The sequence below is a fragment of the Strongylocentrotus purpuratus genome, unplaced genomic scaffold (genome assembly GCF_000002235.5).
Source record: "Strongylocentrotus purpuratus isolate Spur 01 unplaced genomic scaffold, Spur_5.0 spur5_scaffold_15, whole genome shotgun sequence".
Classification (NCBI taxonomy): domain Eukaryota; kingdom Metazoa; phylum Echinodermata; class Echinoidea; order Camarodonta; family Strongylocentrotidae; genus Strongylocentrotus; species Strongylocentrotus purpuratus.
Window position 1 is genome coordinate 27,375,627 of NW_022145600.1, and position 27,544 is coordinate 27,403,170.

Sequence of the window (27,544 nt, forward strand, 5' to 3'; positions counted from 1 at the left end):
CTTCAACATCGTCTTCATCATCGTGGTATTCACCTAGCGTCGATCATCGTCTGCATATATCCTACGCGATCGACAACCAGCTCATCGACCACCGTTTTCGACTAGCTAGTTTCTACATCTATCTAGAACTTGAAGAAGATCTACTCTGAATTCAACTCCGATGACTCACGTAACGTTAATTATATTGTGATTTATGCATTGCATTGTTTATCATTGTGATGCCTTATTTTGACTGACTGCATGAGTGCCTGTTGTGAGTGCGTACGCTTACTAACACATATTTTACATGTTTATAATTGCACTAGTTCTAGGCCTATGCCTGGTCTACTGATCTAGATCTGCTATATCTAGATCCACCGATATATTGTTGTATTCTAGTGTTGTGCATTCCGTACACATACACAAGTAGAGATTTGTTTAGTGGTTTCTTGAACCACAATATTTCTTGCCTATGTAAGTAAATCTAAACGCTATCTAGCTTAGATTTGAGTAGTATTTTCTTGACTGTTATTATTCATGCAGTGTGAATGATATTTAACTGACTTGTTTTAGTACTGTCTTAAGTTGTACTGAACAGGACTCCTGATATTTCGAGACTTGTATTAAGCGGTAATCATTAATACCATAGTGACTAAGTTGAGTCTCCTTTACATTAATGTGCTGTTGGAAGTTATCTATGTTTGATTATTAATAGTAACTACCAAGGGCCTAGTGATAGTTTAATTGTCTGTCACTGTTGAGATAGACAGAAGAGGTTTCTGATAATTCTGTAATCATTGTATCTTATGTGAAATTATAGAATATAGAACCAGTTTTTCACCATAATCAATTTGTCTGGATGTGATCATTTATTAAGTGTTTTATTGTCTGGAGGGATACTGCTTTTTAGTAGTTTAATTAAAAAAGGAATTATGTGGGATTACTAGTTAACACGCAACATAGTCCATACCCCATGTAGTTTTCTAAATAACTATCAGTATAAAATGACATAGCAGAACCATTCTATATTTCAGAATCATTTTTAAAATATTAATGCCTCCGCCAGAGGTAACTCACATAAGTGTGCATAAGTTGAATCTGTTGGGACTGGAATAAAATGATGCAACAATTCAACTTAGTAAAGTCCAATAACAAATGTTATGCATTGTTTGGTCAAAAGAATCGATTCGAAAAATCGTGAGTTTGGGCACTTACACATGACTAAAATTATGCAGGGTGATGTATCCCTGAATACATTTTCAAGTTATGTCAAAAAGGACAACAGCAACAAAGTAATATTCTTCAAAATTGACCATTGACCTTTGACCTTGTGAGTGAAGACCGTACCTGTGAGATGAGAAGCTTGTTCAAGCCGCTATGGTACACATGGACGGTTCCGTTTCTTTCAGCAATGATCAAGAATGGCAGGTCATTTGCCCAAGCTGCGAGTTCTATCACAGACTCTGAAAAAACGTAAACATGTCAGAAGATTGATTAAAGGGGTCTGTGTAAACCTAGAATAGCTTTATTAATATGATAGAAGTGATTAATACATACAGAAAAGAATTATGAAATGAAGGGGGCATACATGTAGAACTCCTGAATTTCAAAATAGTTCATGGAAGAACGGAGCCACTTTGACTTGCAAATTTTCAGCCCATGACATATACATGTAAGCTTCATGAAATATTTCTGGGCCTATTTGATAGCTCCATTACCGTTGTCCTTTTCCTTCTCTTTCTCTTCCTTCTTCATCTTTTTATTCTCCTCCTCATTTGCTTTCTTCCCTTCCCTTTTTCTCCTTCATCTTCTCCTTCATCTTCTTCTTTCTCTTCTTCTCCTTCTTTTACTTTGTCTCATCTTGATCTTCAAGGTGGGTTGCACAGATGAAGACCTGGCCCTCGTTAATGAAATGGCCATTGCAGCAAGCGGGCGATGGAAGAACTTCATTTAATTTAATTCAATTTAATTAAGGAACTTTACATAACTATTGTGATCTAAGGAGACAAGAACAAACAAACTTTATCTCATTCTTCTCCATCTTATCTCTTTCTACTTGTTTGTGACAAGCAGTATCTGCCCGTGATCTGGAGGCAATTATGATTGTGAGCTTAAACGCAGCTTATCGCTTGACTTACCAAAACTTAGAGCAGCGCTCAGGGCCTGGCAACCATCATTGAACAAAGAAGCATTTGTATCTGCTGTAACACACATACCAGCCTGAGAGCCTGATGCTGTGACATGAGGAAGGCGAGTGACCTTGAATAAAATAACAAAGAGATGGCGAATATTAATTATAAACAAACATATATTCACATTTGTAGCAATTGACCTCTACTGGAGTCAACCTAAAAGACAGAGTTGAGTTCGCTGGTCATACGATTGCATTGTGAAAGAAAAGGTGTGGAATGGATCAGAAAAAGTTGATCATGTAGCATGTTAGTATTGGTGTGTACTGCAATGTTCTGGAGTCATCAAAATCATAATTGGCCCAGTCTTGGTAAAGTAACAAGCACTGTACACAGAAAGATGCACATGGGACTACACAAATGGTGTCAGGCCTACTTACCTTGATTTCCATATCTTTCTATGCTCATTATTCAGCCAGAAACAAAATTGTTTAGCAAATGACATTTATTTGTAATCTTGAACATTCAGTGTATTCGTTTAATTCTGTGAGAATTTTTTTTTTTTTTTACCCTAACTCAAGTTTATCTTTATAAGAGGAAAAAAAGTCAGCATAATCAGCAAAATTCTTGAAAAATATTTGCTCTTTAGACACGAGAAAGATAGTATATTATTAGTAGGTCTATCTTATTTCCAAACACTTCCTAGTGTAACCTTGATCGAGTAAAATTTTCAGGCTGTTCTTTGTAAACGGCCAATGATCTGATTATTTATGACTGGGACCAACCATAATCCTCTCACTTTCATACCTGGGTCTGATTGGATCATTGAAACATTGGTTTGTAAAATTGTAGGCAGAGAGCCAGCCAGCCAGATTTCTTGGGTAACATATTCTTCAATGTCTTTTCTATTAATGATAATCTTCATTTTTTTTACAAGGGGTACCCACTTCAGTAGAAATCTGGCATAAAAGAGAAACAAGTCAATAGTCTTGACACTTGAGGTAAGACGTACTCAATTTGAATTTCGTTGCATGCCTTCATCATTTCATATGTAAATTCTCGAATGAGACTAAACTACTCATTGTTAAATTCTTCTTGCATGCCTTTACCTTTACATTTGTAAATTATCAAATTAGACTGTTGAGGTAAGACGTACTCAATGTGAATTTCGTTGCATGCCTTCATCATTTCATATGTAAATTCTCGATTGAGACTAAACTACTCATTTTTAAATTTTCTTGCATGCCTTCACCTTTACAACTTACATTTGTAAATTCTCAAATTAGACTGTTTAACGTTAAATTCTCTAGCATGCTCTCATCATTTCATATGTAAATTGTCAGTTAAGACTACTCAATGTGAGATTGTCTTGCATGATGCTGCTGTAAGCCTGTAATCTAATAAAATGACCCCTCACCAATCTCTAAAACACCAATCATCTACAAACCACTGCCAAACTTAAATCAATCCTGTCTCCTAAATCTCCAACATAAAAGTATATTCAAATGAAATACATCATTAACCAATAGCGCAAAATTTAGAAGTAAGACTGAATATTTAAAATAAAAAGGAGAAAAGAACCACTGATAAGTAAGAAGTGAGAATACCTAAGATCCATGAAAAAAGAATGAGAAGAGAACAAAGGAACAAACCAGGTGAAATGGGCGACTTGGTATGTAGAGATGAATGGATGAAGGAATTGGGTCAAGTGATGAATATGTAAGTGAATAAGCAAATGATGTGAAATAAGTAGACCCTATGTATAGTTCTAGAAAGAAGAGACTAGAGAAAAAAATAGTAACTAACAAATACAAGTAGATCTATGGCAAACACTGCGCTAAGTGCTATACTAGTCTATGTCACAATCACATCATGCATGCAGAATTACTTTAGCTTACATTTAATGCATGCGCAGAACGTTCATCCGATCCCAGCAAATTGCAGACTCATTTTACTAAATTGGCGCCGACAAGGGCCCTTCTTATTGGCTATTGCTGACTCCCATTCACTCAATGTTATAAGATATTTGTGCGAGGAGAAAGCTTGCACTTTTCCGTTTCACCCAACACCAAAATTATGATATTTCAGTCAAACCCTCTAGGCCTAGACCCCATTTGTTATGATTTTTTTCAGCATCCTTAAAAGGTTAAGTATTTCACTTTTAAGTTTAAGTCTTACATATTAAACTATTTGTCAAGTTTGAACAATTCTCATTTTCGTCATATTTAAGGTACAAACTGGAAATTTATTCTGACACGTTTGTTGATTTTTCTATATTTTTATGTGTGTGCGTCAGTTACGTGTGAAGTGCGTCACCTGTTTATTAAATTAAAGCATGACATGTCAAAATCTGTGTGGTGTGTGACGTCATAATTTTCATATTGACTTTGACATTCAACTTGAGTTAAGTATTCTAGGCCCTCTCTCACTTAAATTCAAAGCCACTTGAGCTAATCGGCCAATGAGAGCGCGTAAACCTACTGTACTGTACTCTGTAGCCTGGCTACAGCCCTCAATCAATGTGCAAAGTTCTTTGTGATCGACATGTGACATGTAGGCCTATGTATTGAATGGCTATTCTCTGTTGGACAAAAATAGTCAATAACCAAACTCATCATCATGATCATGAACAAAAGTAAAGCCTAGTACAGAGACGCCAAATTCAAAGATCGGCAATGCGTGACATTTTCATGATTTGGCGCGCGAGGGTATAGCACACGTATATCGTCAATTTATCGTCAATTTCATCAACAACATAAGGTACATGATGTAGGCCTAGACCAGTAGGGGCGCTGGTCCAAGAATGAGGATCGTCCTCATAAACAAGGATATCCTCATAAACGAGGACAAAATGGGTCCTCAAAAATAAGGGTTGTCTGCATTTTTGAGGACGTTTTTTTTCATCGGCGCTCTGGGGGTTTCATGTTACAGAACGGCCTGCTGGCGATGCCAAAAATGGATTCCCCGGGGGAAAATAACCCTAGTTCACCGTCTACTTTTATGGGTTGTCCGTCTTCCCAAGGATTTATTGCTTATAATGTAAAAGTCTCTGTACAATGTCAATGTAAAATGCATCAAGAAAATCATTGCAGAATCCGTTTTTTGCATCGCCAATGCACCGATCAAAAATATGAAACGTCTGCAAAAATGCAGACGGTCCTTATTTTTGAGGACGCATCGGTCCGTGTTTACGAAGACAATCCTCGTTTATGAAGACGATCCTTATTCTCGGACCAGCGCCCCTACTGTAGACCCCCTAGACCTATAGCGTTTTTTCAAAATCTAGCGCGCGCGTCGTGCGAAAGAGCATTTTCAGACCCTCGAAATGCGTGATGTCACGCCTAATGCATGATACTTGGTAGCTCTGCTAGTAATATTAGTATCATCATCTAGACCGAAATTTCTGTCTCTTTCGTTCGTTAGCCTCCAGTCCAAGTCTGATTTTGGTAGGGTCGGTTCGTCAAAGAGAGGAGCCGACCCTACCCAAATCAGAGGCTAACGAACAGACGAAGGAAACGAAATTTTCGGTCTAGTTATCATCATAGAGGTCTACCATAGTTTAAACTCATTCATAGTTACCGTTTCATGACTTGAATTGGAAATTGTAGCCAAAGTTTGCACTTGGAAAAGAGCCGTTCCTGACTCTTGACGAGTTCCAAAGTTAGCGGTTTCTTCGCTACCAAAATCGAGTGCAATAACGTCCCAACTCATGGTGTATATTTGATCGTTGTCCAATGCCAAATCACCAGTACCGTACCAGTTACAGCAGAGGCTATAGTTTGAACACCAACTTACAGCTGAGCTCAGCTAGATAGATCTCGATCTAGCTATAAATTAGCCGACTTAGTATAGCTGACTGTACCCGTACCCAGTACGTAGCCGTGCCGATCACCACCCGATGCCTTGGCTAGGGAGCTCGGTCGAGCCCTGTACAAATTTCCCGCGGGTACCGTATAGTATAGCATGCACGCAAATACGACGTAGACGGCAATGGCACGAATATTTAAACTATAGAATGCCAAGTGTGGTTTTGAATGCAAAATCGTTGTTGTTGAGATTAATGGCGTTTCCATCGTCGTTGGATGATTTTCTCCAAAATGTTTATATAATGTTTAATGCGACATTATACATGACTGTTATTCATTTTCGGATGGATCATGCTGTGACCGAGGGCACCGAGGATGGATGGGAGGGGGGGGAGGAGGATATATCCGGTCCATTTCCCTTTAAAACTCAAGTGGATTTTATTTTCCGTTTAGTACTTGCACTGTTTATTTAGTAGGCCCATAGGCGCCAGAAGTGGGGGCAGGGGGGCAGATGCCCCTCAACCAAAAAGTGTGGGGGGGGGGAACGCATGTTTGCCCCCCCCCCCCGCCCCCCCCCCCCCCCCACCAAAAAAAAAAAAAAAAACGCCCGTTTTTTGTCCGTTTTGTGTTGCTTGTCACATAGGTTTGGAATATACACGAAGGCACCTCTTAATCCTCTTTTTTTTCTTGTCAGATTTATGAAGAAGAAAAAATTGTGCCACTTTATAATGACAAAAAAAATTCATAGATCTATCATCTGCCCCTGACCGGAAGGTACATATTTTAAATTAGCTCACATTTTCATGGAGAAAATCGGACAGGCAAACAAAAAAACAAACAAAAAACAAACAAACAATATATAGTTAGGGTCTAACAGATATATTTTATGTATATATACCAATAACTAAATTTCATCCTTAATCTATCATCGATACCTCGTTTGAAACGGAATGATTTACGATTACAGTATATATGAACTTTTTAAAACTGAACTGAAAGCCCGATTCCATTATATTGGCATATATAGTTACTTCTCATAGGTAAGTAATTCATATGGGCACTGATAACATATTAACAAAATATCGGATAGAATCCACAGGCAAGCTGTCTCAAATTGTCAGTACCCCCCCCCCCCCCCCCCCATTTTTAAATACTTTTTGTCCGTTTTGTGTTGCTTGTACTAAATTTCATCCTTAATCTATCATCGATACCTCGTTTGAAACGGAATGATTTACGATTACAGTATAATATGAACTTTTTAAAACTGAACTGAAAGCCCGATTCCATTATATTGGCATATATAGTTACTTCTCATAGGTAAGTAATTCATATGGGCACTGATAACATATTAACAAAATATCGGATAGAATCCACAGGCAAGCTGTCTCAAATTGTCAGTACCCCCCCCCCCCCCATTTTTAAATACTTTTTGTCCGTTTTGTGTTGCTTGTCACACAGTAACAGAAGTTTGGCGTAGGCCTATAGGCCTATACATGAAAGCACTTCTGAATTCTTTTATTTTGTGTGATCAAGTTGGAGTTGGAGTTGTCTTCGTTATTTGTTTGTATTTCTTGTTGATAAAATAAATAATTTCCTTTTACCTTGTCTAGTGCTCACATTTGATTAAATTGATTCATAATTTTGACGATATTTATCTTTTCTGACATCGGCTTCACACGCGTTTACATATTAATGAATGAAGGGTTGTAATAAATACAAAAAAGGCAGGATTTATCTGGGCGTAGATTCATAGAGAGGTATAGAAAGGGGGTGTCGGTAAATCAGAGATCGGTCGAAAAGAAGAGAAGAGGAGGGGACTTAACAGATTTACAGATAGTATCTGCAAGATCCCCCCCCCCAAAAAAAAATATATATATATATATCTATAACAAAAATGATAACATGATAAAATGAACATGAAAAAAAGTGAAAATGGGGGGGGGGGGGGGGTGACAAGTTCAGCTAATAAAGGGAAGGAATAAAAGTAATCGATACACATAAGAAGAAAAAAGGAGTAGTACAAGTAATTGAGGTATATAATGCCCATGCAGACATTAGCCCATTATTTTATTCGAAAATAAAGCACGTTAAAATGTGTATAATATTGAATGTGCTTTGGCCGCCGTTTGGCGGGTCTATTTCGAGATAAAATTGAGATATCACAAAGAGCACCCACCCACCCCCCCCCCAGAAACCTTCGTTAACGTATAGGTGTCGGTTTTGTCAGGATAGGTCCCCCAAAAAGGGACTGGGATTGGAAATAGGGAATCTGACATGATATCATTATCTTCCCCCTTTTATTTGTTGTTGGTTTTTTTAAGAGAAGAAGAAATATATATATATATATATATATATATATACACGAAAATTATGTGGGAATAAATACGTAAGTTTGAATTAAAAACAAATTCTTTATAGTATTCGCAATAATGGTCATAAACTTACTGAACAGCAAACAACAACAACAATATAGCAGAAAATCGTCGCTGTTTTCACGAAGTGACGGTAGTGACAAAAAATTGCATTCACTTTGCGTTACGATTTTCCTCACTATACCGTCACTTCGTGAAAACAAGGACGATTAATGTCAGCCTGGGGAGCCCGCGGTTAGCTCAGTCGACCGGCTCCGTCAGACTCACAAAACTCGATACATATCGATAGCGCATTAGCCAATCAGCGCCATCATCTCTATAGAGAATTATTGACAATTGACCAATGGAACGACAGGATTCTATCGAAATATTGAGATATCACAAAGACGTGAGGAAATCCCCCCCCCCCCCCCCCCCGAGAAACCTACGTAACGTACCACGGGTTTGTCCTAGTCTGCAAGCACAGACCCTAATTTGACAATTTTTCAACAAATCATTGTGCCTTGAGAAAAGTCTAGCCCAGCTACCTACTGGTTGTGTCAAGAGCAGCTATAGTACATGGCCCATGGTAGTCATATAGTGCAGACTCTCTTTTACGACTGACCTACCTTAATTGAACAACAACAAACAACAACATAGCAGAACAATAATGAAAAAAAAATACTCCTGATCGCGTTCCATAACATCCTTGGATAAATGCCAAATGCTAAAAAAAATTGAACTTATGAAATAAGACTACACAAGTGTCAGCGAAGCCCGGTTAGCTCAGTCGGTAGAGCATGGGACTCTTAATCCCAGGGTCGTGGGTTCGAGCCCCACATTGGGCGAACATCTTTTTTTATTTTTTAAACTTTTCATTAACTCCATTCAGAAAGGATATCAATGTTATCAAAACATTTAGGTCTGCAATAATGATACCTATTAAAAAAAAAACTATTGTTACATATGCAATTTTCTTTTATGGTAATATTGTAATGCCCACCCTCTCCTCCCTGCTTTAACTGTTTGCTTTGTTATATGGAGATTAATCCGGGAGATTAATCCGGATAAGCACATTTTCCTTTTGCTTTTCTCATCTGGTATATGTTTATTTATTATTTCTCCTTCTTCTTCTTCTTCTTCAAGATAATCTGCCTCCTTCAATACTGAAGATTCTTACAGATGCCGTATCCACTCGGCCTAATTGGGGTATGCAGGTGGACCCATACACACCGGGGGTTCCCCTACTCTTATACAAATAGTACAATGTGTTCTTAACGTGCAAGGGTGGTGACTCTCCTCAGTCTCCTGTCCACGGGCCTCCTTTTAACGTCCTGAGGGACGGAGTGTTTTCCACTTATATATATTTTTTTCTTTTTCTTTTATATATATATATATATATATATATACTTTGGGTTACGTTTGTTTCTTTATGTATTCCTTTGCACATGTATTTTATGAAATGCCCATTATTTTGTATTTTGGAATGTGGAAATGAATAAATGAAATGCAATTCAGCACCTTTTTGTATAGATCTGTTTTGTGCATTCTCGTGCCACTTTTCGGTGATAACCAGCAGCGAATTGTTATGTAATATTGATGCAAGTCATGTATATGGTATTCATCACTGATCGAAGGACGCCCTATCCGTATCTCGATTTAATCTATGACCTTGTCTGATAACTTCGTTTTCTCTTTCACACTAAAGTTCCCACGTTCATTACAACTTTTACACAACTCGTTGTTCGTTTCTTTTCTGTAATGTGCGTCTCTTTATATATGTACACTTGAATTCTATTAGTCTTTACTGTTTATCTAGTCTCTTCTCATAGCTGTCGTTTAAATATTATTTACTACATGTATATGGAAAATATTGGATAAGGGCTGCTATAAGGAGCAGGCAAGAAATAATAAGAGAGAGAAAGAGAAATAGAAAGAAAAAGAGAGAAAGAGAAAGAAAGAGAGGGATAGAGAGTGAAACATACAGAATAACGGAGAAAAGGAAATAAAGAGAAATAGAGAGAGAGAGTTAAAAGGGGAGATGTTCAGCACAGGGCTAGGCCAAGAATAAAAAAATACACCAAGGAAAAAAATATGCACAAAACAAGACTCTAGTATTAAATGCTTTTTAATGTTTATTGTGGCCATACATATGCATAATAGGCTAAATACTTCTTGACAGTGAACCATATTTAATAATGCTTCACAAGCATAAAACCCACCACACAAACCATGCTCTGGGATAAATATGCATATACACATGTAATAGAGCACATAAGCAAATGCTATTCCCCTGCTTTTACATAGCGTTCTGTCCTTCTTTGGGCAACATGAAAGAGAGACATTTCATGACTATGGAACATGGGTAAAGAAGAAAATTCACTTTTCATGGACATTACTTTTCAGTAAAGAGAGAAGGGAGAGCAAAACTAACTACAAATATTCTACTTTATCCTGGTCATATCGGGGGGGGGGGGGGCAAAAAAAAGCAACACCAAACACAAAGTCTTATTCTCAGTCTCATTTTCTTGAGATAAAAAACTTCATCAACAAAGAAGGATGTGTTTTTTCTGCGATACTTTCCTTGTATTTAGTTTACCTTTTCCACCATTTTTTTCTAGCATTTTAACAATTTATAATGCTAGTACCATTCCTGTATTTTATCATTCTAAATACTCTTCTATCTATTCCCTCCTTAGATACCTACATTACTACATACTAACTACCGGCTCTTAACTAAAATGATATAAGTCTGCATCATATCAACAACTAATACTAGGTGTGTACTATAAGATCTACCCTTCTCAACAGAAACATTATAAAAGTAAAAATGAAGTATTTCATAAAAAATCAAATGGAAATTCAAATAAAAAATATCTGTACTTATGGCATGGCAGCAGTATAAATGATATGGTCACATAATTTTGATTTTTGCATCGTACCGTATTATACGCTTTTCTAAAGCTCTCAAATTAGTTTTAACATGATCATACAATACAAACTTTTTAACAAAGTTAGAAATAAAAATTACAGCATACCCTTTGCTAAAGCTCTCAAATTAGTTGCACATGATCATACAATACCAACTTTTTGTAAAAGTTAAAAGGAAAAAAAAGTTATAAAGAAAAAGAAAAGAATTAAACAATATTTAATCAGAGGTACTTGTTTAATGGAATACTAAAATGTTTTTTAATCTGTCTTCAAAATGAAATAAAGTCTAATCCTGTTCTAAAAGAAAAAAAAAACATGGATTCGAACTTCAAAGATACTATTCATCATAGTATTGATGCACACACAATTGACACAATGGAGCATTTTGGCAACTATAGAATTGAAGACATTTATATCATTTTTTATATAATGTCAAGTCATAAAAATTTTCATGTGCTTTCAAAGTAATTCATACTCAATATTTATTATACAAGTATTACCAACTGTTGGGAAAAAATTTCCACAAAAATTGAAATTATTGAGAAATGAGCTCTCACCTTACAAGCAAATACAATCATAAACTTATTGCCATATTGATCTATATAAAATAAAGGTTTCATGCACTGTAATTCTGGGCAGAAACATACAAATTAAAGCTGCATTTTGATTTTCTTAAGGTATTAACTACACCTGAAGTGAATTAGTCTTACAAGCTCACTTCAATGAAAATTTATTTTCAACAATTTATATCTTTCTTTTGGCAATCCTTGCTTTTGAACTACATCTCACATTTTTTCTTCTTCAATGTTGAACATTGCTAATTATTAAAAAAAATAAGTACTGAATCTATTCTGCGTGATATTAAAGGGACACTTTCCCTTAATATCTGCATTGCTACATACAAAAATAAAACACCTTATTCTAGAATCTTAGTAGAATGATAGGCTTCTTTCAAAATCTTGAACACAGGGTGGTCTGTGAGGGGTTTACCCATGCAACAGCGGCAGATGTGAAGTGTTATTGTACATGTTTGAAAATCAGCAATAGCTTAATTTTCATTCTCAACCAACAAATGTAATTCAATATTAGTAATAAAACATGTCTGAAAATACTTTATATAATGGCTCAGATTGCAATAGGCTGCATTTGAGAATTTAAGAGCCCTTGAACAAGGACTTTTTTTAAACACCCTGTAAAAACTACCAGCATAAGCACAATACTGGCCTTGTATATAATTCTGCTGCTTTCACTTTTAATGGGAGGGAATTCAAACCATATTATGTGTTTGTATTCTACACAAAGGGTGATTTACAAGTGGTGCTACTAGTGGTGTTAGTAGTATCACGAGTATTGGAGAGCAAATATACGCCTGAAATCAGGGCTCTGTATTACAAAGAGTTGATATCAATCGCAACTATGTACATAGAAGATAGGAGATTGCAAATTTGCGATTGATTGGAGGTGTAAGACGGTCTATATTAAAGATAAAGTTGGGTTCTGGTCATGAAGTTGCCTTGTGAAAGAATCTGTGCGGAAGCGTTGGAAAAGCTTGATAATGTAGCACAATAAGTATTGGTGTATACTGTGAACCTTTTTGTTGCAATTATCAAAGTGATAAGAAATTGGCCCAGTCTTGTTACAAGAAACATGCACTGTTTATTGACATGCGTACACTGAAACCAACAAAATGAGAAACTAACCTTTATCACCAAAGTGACTCATTTAAGGAATATTTTACCACTCTGGTGTATTTTTAAAAACAATTCCAAAGAAAATTTGTGCCCTTTCACAACACTAAAAGTAACCAACAAGGAGCAATTTTTCAAATGAATGATCATCTACCATCAATTTTTCTGACCATCAACTTCAAATAAGCAGAGTAACAACACTGCAGCATGTTTCACATTAGCTCCAGAGTGAAAACAATAAATATGCATAGTAATGCCCCTTTGCTATTTTTCCTGAAAAGGTACCTGGTTCTTACCAGTACAATGTAAAACCACAGCTCAACTTCAATTCACTTTTGAATTCCCTTCATCTTGATTTCTAAAATAATTCACCTCTTTGCTATAAAGCACTTTGTGCACATGCTGACAACCTGTAGTAACAGCGAAACACGACTTTGTTGTCTGTATCCATTCTTAAATCATTTCGTGAGCACTTTTAAAAGAAGCTAAATTACTCATCCTACCACAAGAAATCTTAACACATGATCCTTAATAATCTATTCATGTGCAACACATAAGTTCTCCAATTCTCCCCCCCCCCCCAAAAAAAAAAAAAAAAAAAAATGGAAATGAAACAATGAAACAAAACTTTCTCCAATCATTATCTTGTTTTGTTCTTATTCTTCATAGCTGCCTTGAGAAGCTTATCGAATTCACTCTCTTCTGGTGCGTCTACTTCGTCATCCTCTTTCCCTTCTCCGTTGTCATGGTAACCATAATCAAGCTCCGACGATACCTTGTTCAAGGAATCTACATGAAGACAAGACAGAAAAAATATGCGTCAGAGCAGTTGCCTTGCACGTAAAAAAGAACTTTTTATCAATGGTTGAAAGAATGAAAGAATGAAATGGGTGAAAATAGAAGTGAAAGCAAAGCAAAGAGAAATCTATATCACCAGAGCCCCATTTCACAAAACTTGTCATCAGTGACAAATGACAGTTTTTTGGGGTCATTTTTCATTGAAAAAAAAGGCTTTGTGAAACGGGTTCCTGGCTACAGGCAAGTAGCAGACTTAAAGGGGCCACGTCAAAAAACAATGAAACTTTGAAGAAAATGTTCTAATGATTATATTCATAACAGACTTTAAAATCTTTGGATGATTTTCATCATTACTATGAAAATGGCTAGTCTCAACAAAGATATTTCATTATGTAAAATTTAATCACTTAGAATAATTGTCTATTACAAGTCTCAAACAATCACACACAAATTGATGACTACAATCATCGAACACAATTACAGTCAAACCTGCTTTAGTTACCACCTATCTACAAAGACCACATTTTTTGTATCCCATGAAAATGGTTTCTCATTGAAACATATACTAAAGGAACCTGGACATAAAGACCACCCGTCTATAAAGACAACTTTTCTTGTCTCCCTTGGGTGGTCTTTGTAGACAGGTTTCGTTTGGGCACAGTTTTGTGATTGAAGATGATTATAAAGAATCAGAAGCAAATTCAGGAAATTGACAGTCATTTTTTACTGATGTATTCCCACCTCAAAATTGCATAAATTATTCAAATCCATACAAAATCTAGTAAATATCAAATTTGTGTATGCAGTATTTTCTTACCCAGGTCTTCGTATTTTTTCATGCAGAACTTCCTTCTTCCTCCAAAGCAGAGCTCATATTTGGGCCAATTAGGGTCATGTCCAGCTGCAGATACCAACAATTAAAAAGTTAAAATTAAAATTAAAATCGCACTGCAAGGAAAATGTTACCAGCAGGTGTTGCAGTAATACTGTGCAAGAAAAAAAAGTGACGTAAAAAGCTGCTTCCACAATGCATGATTAAATGCTACTAAAAAAGTATCACTTCTAGGCCCTGTCTTACAAAGAGTTGATATCAATCCCAATTTATATGTGATTGATAATCACAACTATGTATATAATAGATAGAAGACTGCAAACCTGCGATTGATTTGGATGATGATCGATCGCAACTCTTTGTAAGACAGCCCAGGTAATGATATAAAATAAAATTCCCACTGAATCCCCAAAACTCGACAACAATAGTTGACATAAAATATTTAATAACAAAAAGGATAGCTGATTAAGCACAACAAATTACGGATTATTAGGAAAAACAGTGTTAGAATATTTACAAGACAATAAAGATAATACAAATTTGTCCTTAATGTACTAATCTGTAAGGCTCTTTTCAGATTAAAGTTTTCAGCATTTTTTAAAGAAATTCTAAATACTTGTCAAATATAACAAATTTAACTGATCAATAATCCTTGATGCTTCATTAGAGTCACTTTTCCTAATGTAAACAAAAAACAATGTAAGAATTGAGAACACAAGACAGTTCTAACAATATTTTGCCTTTTCCTTGAAGAAAGTTAAATGAAATGAGATAAACTTACATGTGATGGCAGCAACAGCATCGCACTTGTAGCGAAACGTAATAAATCCATAGTTATCCCTGAAAAAAAAAAAAAATACCATGAAGATAAATGGGTACACATCAGCTATTTCATAACAAAGAATAACACGTTTTCTGAAAGAATTCCTTAAAAAAAAAAATACAGGTATTTGAGAATACCTCGCACTCAAACTAAAATAATCAAAAAATTAACACAACTAGCTATACACAAATGACTTCCATTGTTAAAAATTTGCTTTAGGTGATTTACCTTCATCAATACCGAAATAGAATCAACATCAAACAAGTGTTAAAAGACTAATCCCGACATGGACTGCAGAAAATCATATAAATCCTCTTTAAATACAATCATTTAAGGAGATCTCTTCACCCTTGTGATAAGCTTGGAAAGGATCATCATGTTACAGTGAAACCTGTCTATAAAGACCATCCAAGGGAGACAAGAAAGGTGGTCTGTTTAGACAGGTGGTCTTTTAGTACAGGTTGCTTTTGTGCATGTTTCAATTAGTGCTGTAGTCAAACGTTTAACCGTCCGGTATCCGACCGCCCATGGCAGATTCCGTTTTCAATTGGACGGTTTCGTTTTCCCGTTTTTTTTTTTTTTTTTTTTTTTTTTTTTTTTTTTTTTAAAGTTTCGATTTATGCCCCTCCACCTGGCACTATGCCTGGCAATGTCTCCCAGCTCAGTAATCGGTGTGATGACTTACCACTTGGAAACTAGAACAACACTCCAATTTGTCTGTCATCTTGGTTAAAGTAATCTTTGTAATAGATCTCAATATACATTCATCCAAGTTTAACACATGGTGTACCACAAGGTTCTATCCTAGGTCCTCTACTGTTTTTAATTTACTTTAATGATCTTACACATTATTCTAAAACGACATTGTTACTATTATTTGTGACTAGTTCACAAGCACAAATCGGCGCCTTCAGTTAAATCACCTTCCTGCTTTTCACAAGGCCAAAAAAAAAAAAAAAAAAAAAAAAACGGAATTGGAGATATCCGTGATGTTACAGCACTACAAACGAGAAACCATATTCAAGGGAAATAAAAAATGTTGTCTTTATAGACAAGTGGCCTTTATAAGCAGGTGATCTTTATGTACAGGTTCCTTTAATGCATGTTTTAATGAGGAACCATTTTCAAGGGAACCAAAAAATGTCGTCTATATAGACAGGTGGTCGCTAGAGAGGTTTGACTGTAATTGTGTTCGATGATTGTAGTCATTTTGGGTGTGATTGTTCGAGTCTTGAACATTAACTTCATTATCATTCTAAGTGATCATACAAAAAATGTGGTCTTTATAGACAGGTGGTCTCTATAAACAGGTGGTTGCCAGAGAGGTTTGACTTACATGTCATCCCTGAAGTAGAGCTGGATCTTGTCTACAGGACCGAACCGCGAGAACTGCTTCATCAAGTCCTTCCTGGATGTGTCCTCTTCAATGTTACCTATGTACACAACACGTCTCTCGTCCTACGGGCGGATGGAAACGATTCAAGAAATGGCATTTGAGCAAGATGTTCTGTCACTAACTGTTCATGGCTGTATGAATATGAACTGCTGCATTTACTTGAAAATTGGTAATATGAAATCAGAAACATTCTAAGAGCAGTAAAAAGAAGATAATTATTGATAAAAGGGATCTAAAAAAAGTTCATTAAAAATTTCTTACTGCTTTTTCCCCTTTTGAGTAGAATCATTGATTATTAATTTAAAATCGTAAAGAGTGCTTTATTTGAGATAAGAATAAGGGAGATTGTTGTTTGAAACAGAGCCATCAAAACTTTAAATAAGACAGCTATACATATACATAATGTCTAATGCCTGCATACTATGCATGGTTTGTTCAGTTCTGGAAGGCTTATTTCTCTGACAGAAACGATATAGAAACAGATATACAAATTAACAAACATTATGGTATTCACTATTCAGCATAGGTTTTCTATCACTAAAATAGTTTCCCTGCTTTATGTAAAATCTGAAAACTCCATGTCTTTGGTTGACTTACAAATTCTTGCAGCTGCTCATCTGTATACTTGACTTCCTTGCTGTCACCTAGTGGATCATACGTTCTGATACTTGAATGAGATCTGCAAATCAAAACATATACAATACGGGTTTGAGACATCTGACCTAATTGTGCTGCTGAGCAAAGAAACAAAAGAACACTTCCTAAATTATATAAGGAAAACAATTGACCTTTATCTATAAGTTTGCTGTGCGACAGAAATTTGGTGAAGTGTTTGGTGAAGTCATATGAATACCCTGAAACTCTGCAAGGCCACAGTATGTTAACGTTAAACGATGTTCATGCCTTTAAAAGTGATTTCGATATCTTTTTCATAATCTTGGGAGCAAGTTTAATAAATCTATGTCTGGGGGGGGGGGGGGGGGGAGGGGTGGAACATCGACATGACCTAGTAATCACAAGCAACATGACTTGTAATCATAAGTTCCACATGCATGAACACATCACATCATAGGTATAAATTCATTACTTTTTACCAAGATAGCGTAAAATTCATGTCAAAGATCAAGATCCTAATACCTCCCAAAGGATGTATTTAAAGGCAGATGAGGAAGACTAGATATCAATCATAGATTGCATGTTTAGAAGCGTGATCAAATGCTTTTGTGACCATTTAGAAATTCATAATAAAGATGCAGAATCAGTCAGAAGTTGTTACTGGATGCAAAAATACTAACAGCCAAAAGAGAACAGAATCAAATATGTTTGCAAACAAATTAAATATGTAATTCACAGCAAGGTCCATACCCAACTCTACCTCAATTTGCCTTACAGAAAGAAAAAAACGAAAATCCCCAAATTTACAAAATTAATGATGATCAATTTCTATGAAACATCCAAAGCATGATTTTCATATCTTAAAATAATTCTTAAATATGATTTTTTTTTTAAATAAATACATGTACATGCGACTTATGCTTACCTGTTGTTATTGTCTCTATGTCTGCTATGCTGGCGTGATCTTGATTTTGACATGGACCTTGCTCTCGACCTTGAATGAGACTCCCTACTTAATCTCCTACTAGATGATCTACGAGTTCTTTGTGGGGACCTAGACAATGAACGTGAATAGGACCTAGATCTCCTACTGTAGTCTCTGGGGGACCTTGATCGTGATCGTGATCTTGATCTTGAGCGAGAATAAGATCGAGATCTTGAACGTGATCTTGAATAAGAGGGGGATCTAGAAAATGAGCGTGACCTCGATCTTGAAAAGGAACGTGACCTAGATCTGGAAATTGAACGTGAATGTCCGCGTGAATCATAGCCACTGTAAGATGAATAGGATGGCGACCTAGAGCGCGAGTACGAAGGGGATCGTGAGTCACATGACCGTGCAGAACAGATACTCTCTCTTGTTCGCCGCTTTCTCCGCACAAGTGCGTTACGATTTCTAGATTGGTTTTCTTGTTCTAGATCATTTTCTTCTGGATTAGGGGAATGTTCAGAACACGAGCTGCAATATGAACTATCAGACTGTGAAGACAAGGAGTTTTTCCTCCGTGAATCACGGTACGAGCGACGATGATGTCGTCGAACCTGCGGCCTACTCTGCCTCTCTGTCCTTGACTCTTCAACTCTTCCACCATCGTTCTCACTGCTCACAAAAATATTCTGGTCGTATCCCTGATGCACTGGCTTGGAGGGGTTCTCACTGTCTATTTCACGGTACATTCCCACCAGGAGCTTCTTAGAGAAGTAGCCTGGTATCTTGTCAAACAGAGGCACGACCGCTCCAGGAGTTGGCACACTGGCCTTAGGCACCTTCCCGTCGCTGACTTCACCTACAGCAGGATTTGGTGACAAACTAGCGGGGGACACACTGATAGGTGAACTGCTCACGGATGAACACTTTGACTGTGGGCTGTCCACTCCATCCAGTTTCTTCTTGACCCTGTACTTATACTTGTAGTAGGCTCTTCTCTGCTCTTTGGACATTTCGTCGGACAGATCGGACGCTTTGCTCTTCTCTGAAGCAGGACTCATGCAGTAGTCATGCTCCATGCTGAGGTACTTGGGAGCAGGAATCAGGTTCTTGAGGTTAAACGGGATAGGGGATAATGAATGGGTGCTCTTGGCTAGATTAATGGCCTTGTTGACTTCTGGGTTCTGTTGCTTGGGCTTGGTCTTCTTGAACGGCGAGGCCTCAGGGTCGAGGAGGATGGCCCGTTTCCTCTTCACTGGCATAATCTTCTTGATGATATCAGCAGGGTTTGGAAGCTCCTTCGTTGATGTAATGATTTTATACCTGTAATCAGATGACAAATAAACTAGGAATGATAATGGCTACACACTTTGTATACATGTCCATCTCAACAGAGCATCTACAAAGTACGGTAGCTTTAACAGCTTTTATCATCCATGTTTTCATTAAGTCGCCCTTACATGTAGCTGCTGAAAGCATTCAAGGAATAGCTTTCTACCAGGTTCCTATTTACTGCATCCGAGTACAGAGTTGACAAATTTACATTAATGTGTTGCAAAGGGTCATAAATACTGTAGCTTAGACTAAAACTGCTAACCATGTGATCTACAGTCCAGCAACACATCCCCTGAACCATGAAACCTCAACAGAGGTAGGATGAAAATGGTATTCCAAATAAACCTTTTCCAAAAACAAAAATATCATGAGACAGCAATTTATTTACAAATAAAGATTTCAGGGTCTTCACTTAGAAACAAAATATTGCACACCTCCACACCATGATAGTTTTCAATAACCATGGCAGATTCTCAAGAAAAAGAAAAAAATATTACTGGTACACGAACATAAACAAATGCTTTCACATGTGCATCTTGTAAGTGTGATGACTAATTACATTTTATCAAACATGTACACGTATTAAGAAATAGTTGTCTACCTTGTTGGTTCCTTTTGTGCAGGTTGAGATACTGGTGGGGGTACTGGTTGAGGTGCTGGTTGAGATGTTGTTAGGGGTACTAGTAGAGGCACTGGGTTGGATTTGGGTTGGGGTTGGGGTTGGGGTTGGGGTTTGGGGACAGCCATCTGTTTGGGGTTTGTCTGTGGCTGCTCAATCTCTTCAAACTGCTCCAGAAGACTTTTCAGATCGCATGCTTCAATTCCTGCAAAGAACAAAATGGAGTCTATATTCAAGCACCGGTCAAAGATGTACAGAGTATCTCTCTTTTACATTCCCACATTCCATCTAAAATATAATGAAACTGAAAGTTTAAGCACTGGTCAAGGAAAAAAAAGGAGAACAAGTCTTTTACAATCACATTTCCCACCCAAATAAGATGAAACTGAATTCAATCCTCATTTAAAAATGCGTTCTTGTTAGCCTAATTCTTATGACATATCGGATTGGCAACTCAAAATATAAACCACACATAATTACTCCATAATTACTCCATAATCTACCGAAACCCGTGTGTCATGATTTCATTTCTATATCCCACCTCCTTTGAAACACATGCTGCTTAATGTACGATCAAAAAGACGCAACAAAGACGTTACTCACCGACATCTAGGATGTCATCTCTATGATAATGTTTGGTTTCACCCAGGTTAGGAGGCACTTCCAGCAGATGGACCAGTCCCGACCCATGACCCAGGTCATCTCCTACATGCTCAATGGTTACATTGAATCCTTCACCAGGGTCAAGACTACAAGAAATGGAAGAAAGAGAAAAGGTTGGTCAGACAGAGGCGAGGAGCGCTTTTCATTTTCAGAAAATTGAGGTATTTACAATAGTCTGAGAGCCTGCCCCAGAATGGTCGCCCCATTTTACCCATACGACAAGTTACTAAGGCCATCTAACTCCTTTATGGAAATGCTTTCAGTCTGACCATAGCTGTCGGGTCTAGCCCCAAGAGCCCCTAAAACAGACATGTAAATTGGGTCAATTTCATCCCAAAAGTATCATCAAAGTATCTTTGAGGGGTCAAATCTTAAGAATGAAATGGGGTGATTATTTTGGGACAGACAGTCCTAGCCTACATGTACAAGAAGTTGAGCAGGAATCCTACGGTTGTTTGAAGTATAGAATATATTTCAAATTCACTACAGCATTAACAAGTAATTCACAAAGAGTGTTTCTAAGTATGTGATTTCAAATCAAAATTCTTTTGAGATTTGACCTAAATAGGCTGTTTCAATCTAATGCACGATCCCAATGATTTGAGCACTAAACATCACAATGCTCTTTGTTCCGATTCACTAATATCGAATGGTCCCCTGTGGCCCAATAGGCTATAAAAGCATGAAAGCAAAAAGGCAGGGGATAGGTACTGCTTTACTCACAGAGCACAAAACATCTTCATTTCACCTACAATAAAAGATCTGCAAACATGTATTGTGCCTCCAGGATATGAAAGAAGCTGCATTCCATGTTTACTTATTGAAAATGCCTTCACTACAAGAATACGCTTATCAGAAGTGTAACAAATCCATGTACGAGAAGAGATGTAACTGGTCATCAATTCGAGAACTTATCAAAATAGATTTTAGTACAGCGGTTATAAGTTTAGTTATATCTACAGGTACCGCTATCAAACTACCAAATTTAAGCCAATAACTATCTGCTATTTTATCAAACACAAATCGAATAATACAAGGCAACTGGACCATCCAGTATAACATGACTTTTGGTTTGGTACATCTTTTTATTCATGGGAACTCTAACTGCATCACATTCATTTTAATGTATTTTATTTTGTCTTTAAAATACTTTTTCAGATCTTTCCAAAGCTGTAACACCTATAGCTCTGAAATATCTTCCTCAATGTAACGATCTGATCAGACCACATCTCCAACTTCCAACTTACCATGATGCTTCGCTATCGCTACCCTCTACATCCAGGACTCCGTCGTACTCCAAGAGACCGCAGTGGCCAATCTGGTCTGGGCCCGATGCATCTGAAAACTCCTCTGGCACTGCAACCAGTTCGAACTTGCTCAAGTCATATCCTTCGTTCTGCATTAGTCGGTGCCATTCTCTACCCCCACCAGGGGGATCTCCAAATTCAAAAGACCGATTTACTTGGGCCATTTAGCCCACAGGTCGTATTCTGGAATTAAATTAATACGCTTGTGAAAACAAAATCATAAAATCAAATTGTCAGATATTAAACCAATTTAAAGATTTTAGAATAAATGAATGAATTTAACATACACTTCTCCAAAGATTTTACCCCCAAAATGGGCATGAAGACGTAATTAATAAAATACACAATTTGGATTTTCTGTTGTACGCAAAAATCTGTAGAACACATTTGATGTGAAACTCCTTCCAGAAGTGTGTCTTAAAATTAAACGACATCCACTTTGATTTTTCACAATTAGTCTACGATATGTACAAGTGAAATTTTTGGGGCTCCCAACACTTTAGATGGGCTTTATAGTTTAGTTGAAGTACAAGTGAAATACAAAAATATAAGATTAAGTATTTTTTGTCTTCCAAGACTTCAACCATCAATGCATGTATAGTTTCACACATCATCATCATCACACATCAAAATAACAAACTGTCTGGGAATAAACAATCAACATGTGGCACAACTGCCTGGGAATAAACATTCAACATGTGGCACCAGTCGCACGGACACTGCCTAACAAGTGCAGCGGGCATAAATTAAGTCTTGATTTAATAATTAGCCTAACCAACCAAGTAACCATGTATACTTTAGGAAAGATCCAATTTTTTAACATGAGATGTTTCAACTTGTGTGCTCATTCTGCTGGTGGTTGACCATGAATCAATGACAAACTACATGAACAGTACAAATATGAAATAAATATCAATCATTTTATATTTTTATAATTACTTGATCAATCATTCAATGTCAATCTCGTTTTCCATACAATTAATTACTAATGCACTGTTAAACCATCCATAATCTTGATAAATATTCATGACAGACATCAAAATTACAACTTTCAAACTTCAAATTTCAATAATTTTGTCACGATGAATGACTGAAAAAAATTGCATGTCATTCATTTCAACCATGTCAGTTAATCATGTCAATCCTAGTGAATTAAGACTAGACCTACCAACACATATAGAGTAGCAAGAAAAGATTGGTGATTAAATTGAAGGTTTACAATTGCAATGTAACAATTAAAATTTAGAGTTGCTGACTGTATGTCGCCATGTGGTCAGGAACTAAATTTGCTAGCACATGCATCATCACATGCACTACGCATTGTACACACTACCAATTGCGCAATTGTGTGCAAAACATATGGCATGGCCCCATAGCCATAACAAACATGTAAAACCCATCATGAGACGATACTTGTTCTCTAGATTCCCTACAAAAACACAAAGTTCTACACTGAAACGTGTCCTGGTCAAACAAAATCAGATACGAACCTTTAGTCTGAAGTACAAAAAAGCAAATGTCAGTTCAATTCGTCGCAGAAGAAGAGGAAAACAACCACGAGGTGAGAGGTTGTCCTTTCTCAGTAACATCAATATAAATGTACCACGTGGTTTAAATGTATATTACACGCAAATGCCGAGTACAGTTTATATGAAGCAGTGCTGTGTTTGTGTGTGTGGTGATGTTGTCATTGCGTTGTGTGTGTAGGAGCGCGGCAGGTGTATTCTCATCACCACGTCACCGATTCGTGGAATGTACACTGTGGAGGGAATGATGATGTGTCTTATTTCAAAGAGATATTACAAATTTATTCTAGGCGTTGTTGGGCTGTCCGCTCTCTGAATTCCAGAAACCTGCTGTAACATTTTGTCTACTTCGATACCCGTTGGGGGGGGGGGGGGCATACGGGGGCGTGTCGCTCTAATGGGTCACTTTTTCACACAAAAAACTCTAAGCAAGGGCCGGGAGCAAGGGTCCCACTTTTAACCAAAATTCCATTAAAAATGAGTACGTTTTTTCAAAATTTCCAAAATTCACAAAATTTCCGGGTGTTTGCCATGAAAACCACCCGATAATTGTGGCAAATTATGGGTCTTTTTCGAGAAAAATGACCCCTAGTAATGGGTAGGGGTTTCGAGGTTAATTGAGCGCGGCACACCCCCGTCCAAACCAAATCTGAACCCCCCCCCCCCCTCCTGGGCTTCGATAGGCCTATATTTATTTCATCTTTCTTGTCTCCTAACCCATTTCGCTGTCAATTTTTGTCTCGATAGGGTTAGGAATAGGACCATATAATGATCAGGGCGTGGTGCTCACCCCTCCCTCAAGCGATCGAAACCCCAGCTGTATTAATAATATCCACCTACATGTTTATGCACTTCTCCTACCCAACATCCACTAATTGACTAACAAACTTGTATTCTGGTCGCCCCCCCTTTTTTTTCTGTAAGTAGAAAGGAAACTCTGCACTAAGGACGGGCTGCCTGCCTCTAATTATACATCACATCTCTATTTCAAAACAAAGAAAAAAGCCCTTATTAACTTTTTAAAGGATAATCTATTCCATTTCATCAAAAGAAAACAAGTGTTCTCAATAAACACCATTTAACAATGGCGGATCAAGGAGACATTAAGGCACGCCTCCGAGCCCCGGCAAGCCCCCCCCCCCCGCCTCCCCCATTTGTGTAGTACATTTTACTATAGATAAACATTAAAGGAATAATCCTAGCTTTGCCCCTTTGTCCACTGAGGATTATTTGTACTTGTCTCATATTTAATTTTGTTGATTAAAATGGCCCAACCTCGACCCCCGGCGGCCAGAATCCTGGATCCGCCACTATATGAATGATTGATCCCCTTTAATGGAGACAAATTAAATCTGGCCGATTTAATTTTCAATATTCTCTACCATGCACCACGATCTCTGCAAGTCGAAGATGACGCGATCCCCGAAAGTCTTCGCAATTCGTTGATAACGCCATCTTCGGTGGCTTGTATACATTATCAAGTACTGGTGGAGATAACAAAATTATAAGAGTCGGCCAGAGTTCTGGCACGGGCTCCCACAATTGGTATGGACCCGAGTTTGGGATTTCCCCTCCCATCTTGATAAAATTTAAGCTAAAAAATGTTCTAATACGAAGGTTGATGAAAAAAACTGCACAATTTTTGTATGAAATGTTACTTATTATTTTCCTTCTACTGTATTAACCCATTAACCCTCTAACATGCGAAAAAACCTGAAAAAATTCTCAAACCACAAACAAATTTATGTTTTCTTTGAAGGCGCCACTGTGCAACACCCTCTGACAGTTAATTCTCCCAACCATTTTTGAATTTTCCCACTCCGTTCTTCCATGAAATAAATAAGACTGGATCATTGCATACTGGGATGAGTGTGGGAGCTCTTTATATTGAGTTGTCAAATCTGTAGGTGGCCTACTTATAATACTAGTAAATCCCTGGAATGGGTGCTGCCAATGAGGTATTTTGTTTTAAGGTTAAAACAAAACTCTATATGTGATGACATTTATTTTTGTTTTATTGCTAGTTTTTTTTATATTAAGCAAAACAAAGTTCTGATAAAATATACCCCAAATATAACGAGCCTAATTTGGGGCATAATCTTCGCTTATCACACACAATGAAGGGAAAAAAACACTTCTCTTCCTGGTTGTTCCCCCACTAAGCTCCACGTACCCGGATGTAGATCTCAAAAAGTGATGATCTGTTGAGGACCATCATGTCCCGGCACCCACCCCCCCCCCCCCCCTTCATGCCATCGGCCAAATGAATACACCATGGCACGGACCTGCTCCAATACCAGCACCTCACAAAGCTGTAGGTCTGTCCATGCACTGTGACAATAATTAATAACGTTCCGCCCCCACCCCCACCCCCCCCCCCCTTCCAGTGGGAGTGGGGTGTGGAACGACTGAACCAAACCAAATTAGGCCTGCGTAATTCAGTCCACTACCCGGAAATGAGCTGTTATCTCTACCCCCTTTCGACACTGATGATATCTTTTTTATCGATTTTCAGAAGAAGAAAAAAATAATTTGTTCTACCCCCCCCCCCCCCCCCCCACCATCACTTCCAAAATCTTGGATGCGCCCTTTCCCGTATATAATTCAAATTCAGTCAAACTGTATTGATTTTAATCCAAACAAATAGGATCATTCTCAAGTTTTGTACATTGGATAACAAATTTCAAGTTTAATTTAAACATAATGGCTTACACCTGGTAAATAATTGAAATTTCTCCCAGGAAGCATTAAATTTATTTAAAAAAAACTTATTGTGTATTACATAGATTACTGAGTGTAAGAGTAAAGATAATAATAACCACCTGCAATATAATACAGGGGATACGAATAAATTATATTACTCGTAATACTTTGTACAAATTTTCCCCCTTTTTCTTTTCAAATAAAAGGAAGAAAACAAAATATAAATATGTATACATCATGATAGTAAGTATATATCTTTTATGATTACCAAATTTAGATCATCCCGACAGCTCGACCCTATTCCTTTTCCAAACTTGTGGGAGACAGTGAGCATGGGAATAAAGAATGCCTTTTACAAAACATAAAATGCATTGCGATTAATGATAATGGTAAAAAAAAAAAAAAAAATCAATGATCTACTATGCACAATTATTTTTACTCTTGAAATCTTTATTATCCTGAGCGCGGGATCGCAAGCGATAGCTCACATGTATATTGCTCAATGGCTGAGATTACAGAGATGGGTTACTCAGTTCCACTAACAACGCTATGCAATGAGTGGTAGCTCATGTAGAGTTGGAAACCATATTACTGTATAAAATTACGTAGCGTTAAGTCAGACTCAGAGCTTCCGTTTTTTTCTCGCAACCAGGGGCGAAGATATATCTTATCATGGCGGGGGAGGGGGGGGGGGGGGGGAGGATCTTTGATTATTTATCAATCAACGCATACATGAGAAAATAATGCATTAGCAGTATAATATTTATGCATCGCTGTATATTGTGTGTATTGTTATTTTCATATTCTAGAGGACGTCGATTACTTCAAGCTTTTCTGTATACATTATATGTTCTTATCATAAATCCAGGGGCGGCGATCCCGGGAGGGGTGGGGGGGGGGGGGGGGGGGGGGGGGCGGAGCGAGGGACATGTACCCCCCCCCTGGAAATTTGAAAAGGTGCAAACAATTAATTTTTAGCAAATAGGCCTATAGGCCTACTGCATGACTAAAGACTGCAACACTATTCTTGTGAATTTGGATGAATAAAAAGAATTGAATTCAATTCAATAAAAATGCAAAAATCTTCTCGCTCAGTCGCTATACGCTCCAATCCA

At 37.3% G+C, this 27,544-nt stretch overlaps 2 protein-coding genes and 1 non-coding gene across 4 annotated transcripts in view; 1 reads left to right on the top strand and 2 right to left on the bottom strand.

Moving 5' to 3' along the window:
* The window catches only part of LOC592949 (kinetochore-associated protein 1), a 41,366-nt gene extending 35,275 nt beyond the window's left edge, over positions 1–6,091 (bottom strand). The window contains exons 1-3 of the mRNA XM_030986026.1: positions 5,688–6,091; positions 2,118–2,238; positions 1,327–1,442 (exon numbers count right to left, since the gene is read on the bottom strand). Of these exons, the coding sequence (XP_030841886.1) occupies positions 1,327–1,442; positions 2,118–2,238; positions 5,688–5,819 (369 nt within the window). The 5' untranslated portion in view covers positions 5,820–6,091. The remainder of the gene's footprint in view (positions 1–1,326; positions 1,443–2,117; positions 2,239–5,687) is intronic.
* Positions 6,092–9,040: 2,949 nt separating this feature from the next.
* Positions 9,041–9,113, top strand: TRNAK-CUU. The gene has a single exon. It is a non-coding gene; the product is annotated as a tRNA-Lys (tRNA).
* A 1,723-nt stretch (positions 9,114–10,836) lies between these two features.
* On the bottom strand, positions 10,837–23,991 carry LOC100887926 (peroxisome proliferator-activated receptor gamma coactivator-related protein 1). Of its 2 annotated transcripts, none has more exons than XM_030985936.1 (10): positions 23,691–23,991; positions 22,141–22,402; positions 20,834–20,979; positions 20,213–20,435; positions 18,274–19,599; positions 17,331–17,412; positions 16,674–16,795; positions 15,296–15,354; positions 14,500–14,583; positions 10,837–13,673 (listed from the first exon to the last, which is right to left on the bottom strand). In XM_030985936.1, the coding sequence occupies exons 2-10, from the start codon at positions 22,362–22,364 to the stop codon at positions 13,525–13,527; spliced, it is 2,415 nt and encodes an 804-aa protein (XP_030841796.1). In that variant the 5' UTR covers positions 22,365–22,402; positions 23,691–23,991; the 3' UTR covers positions 10,837–13,524. The 2 variants fall into 2 exon arrangements, with proteins under 2 accessions (XP_030841796.1, XP_030841795.1); XM_030985935.1 differs by having other exon boundaries at positions 22,141–22,383; positions 23,691–23,990.
* Positions 23,992–27,544: the final 3,553 nt, after the last annotated feature.

What these genes read in the sequence shown, in the direction of transcription:
- LOC100887926 (XM_030985936.1), bottom strand. Translation starts at nt 22,364, where the DNA reads ATGGCCCAAGTAAATCGGTCTTTTGAATTTGGAGATCCCCCTGGTGGG. An exon ending in GCACAAAAGGAACCAACAAG is followed by an intron (nt 19,600 to 20,212) that starts GTAGACAACTAT and finishes ATCTGATTACAG; the next exon opens with GTATAAAATCATTACATCAA. An exon ending in TGCTGTTGCTGCCATCACAT is followed by an intron (nt 14,584 to 15,295) that starts GTAAGTTTATCT and finishes TGGTATCTGCAG; the next exon opens with CTGGACATGACCCTAATTGG.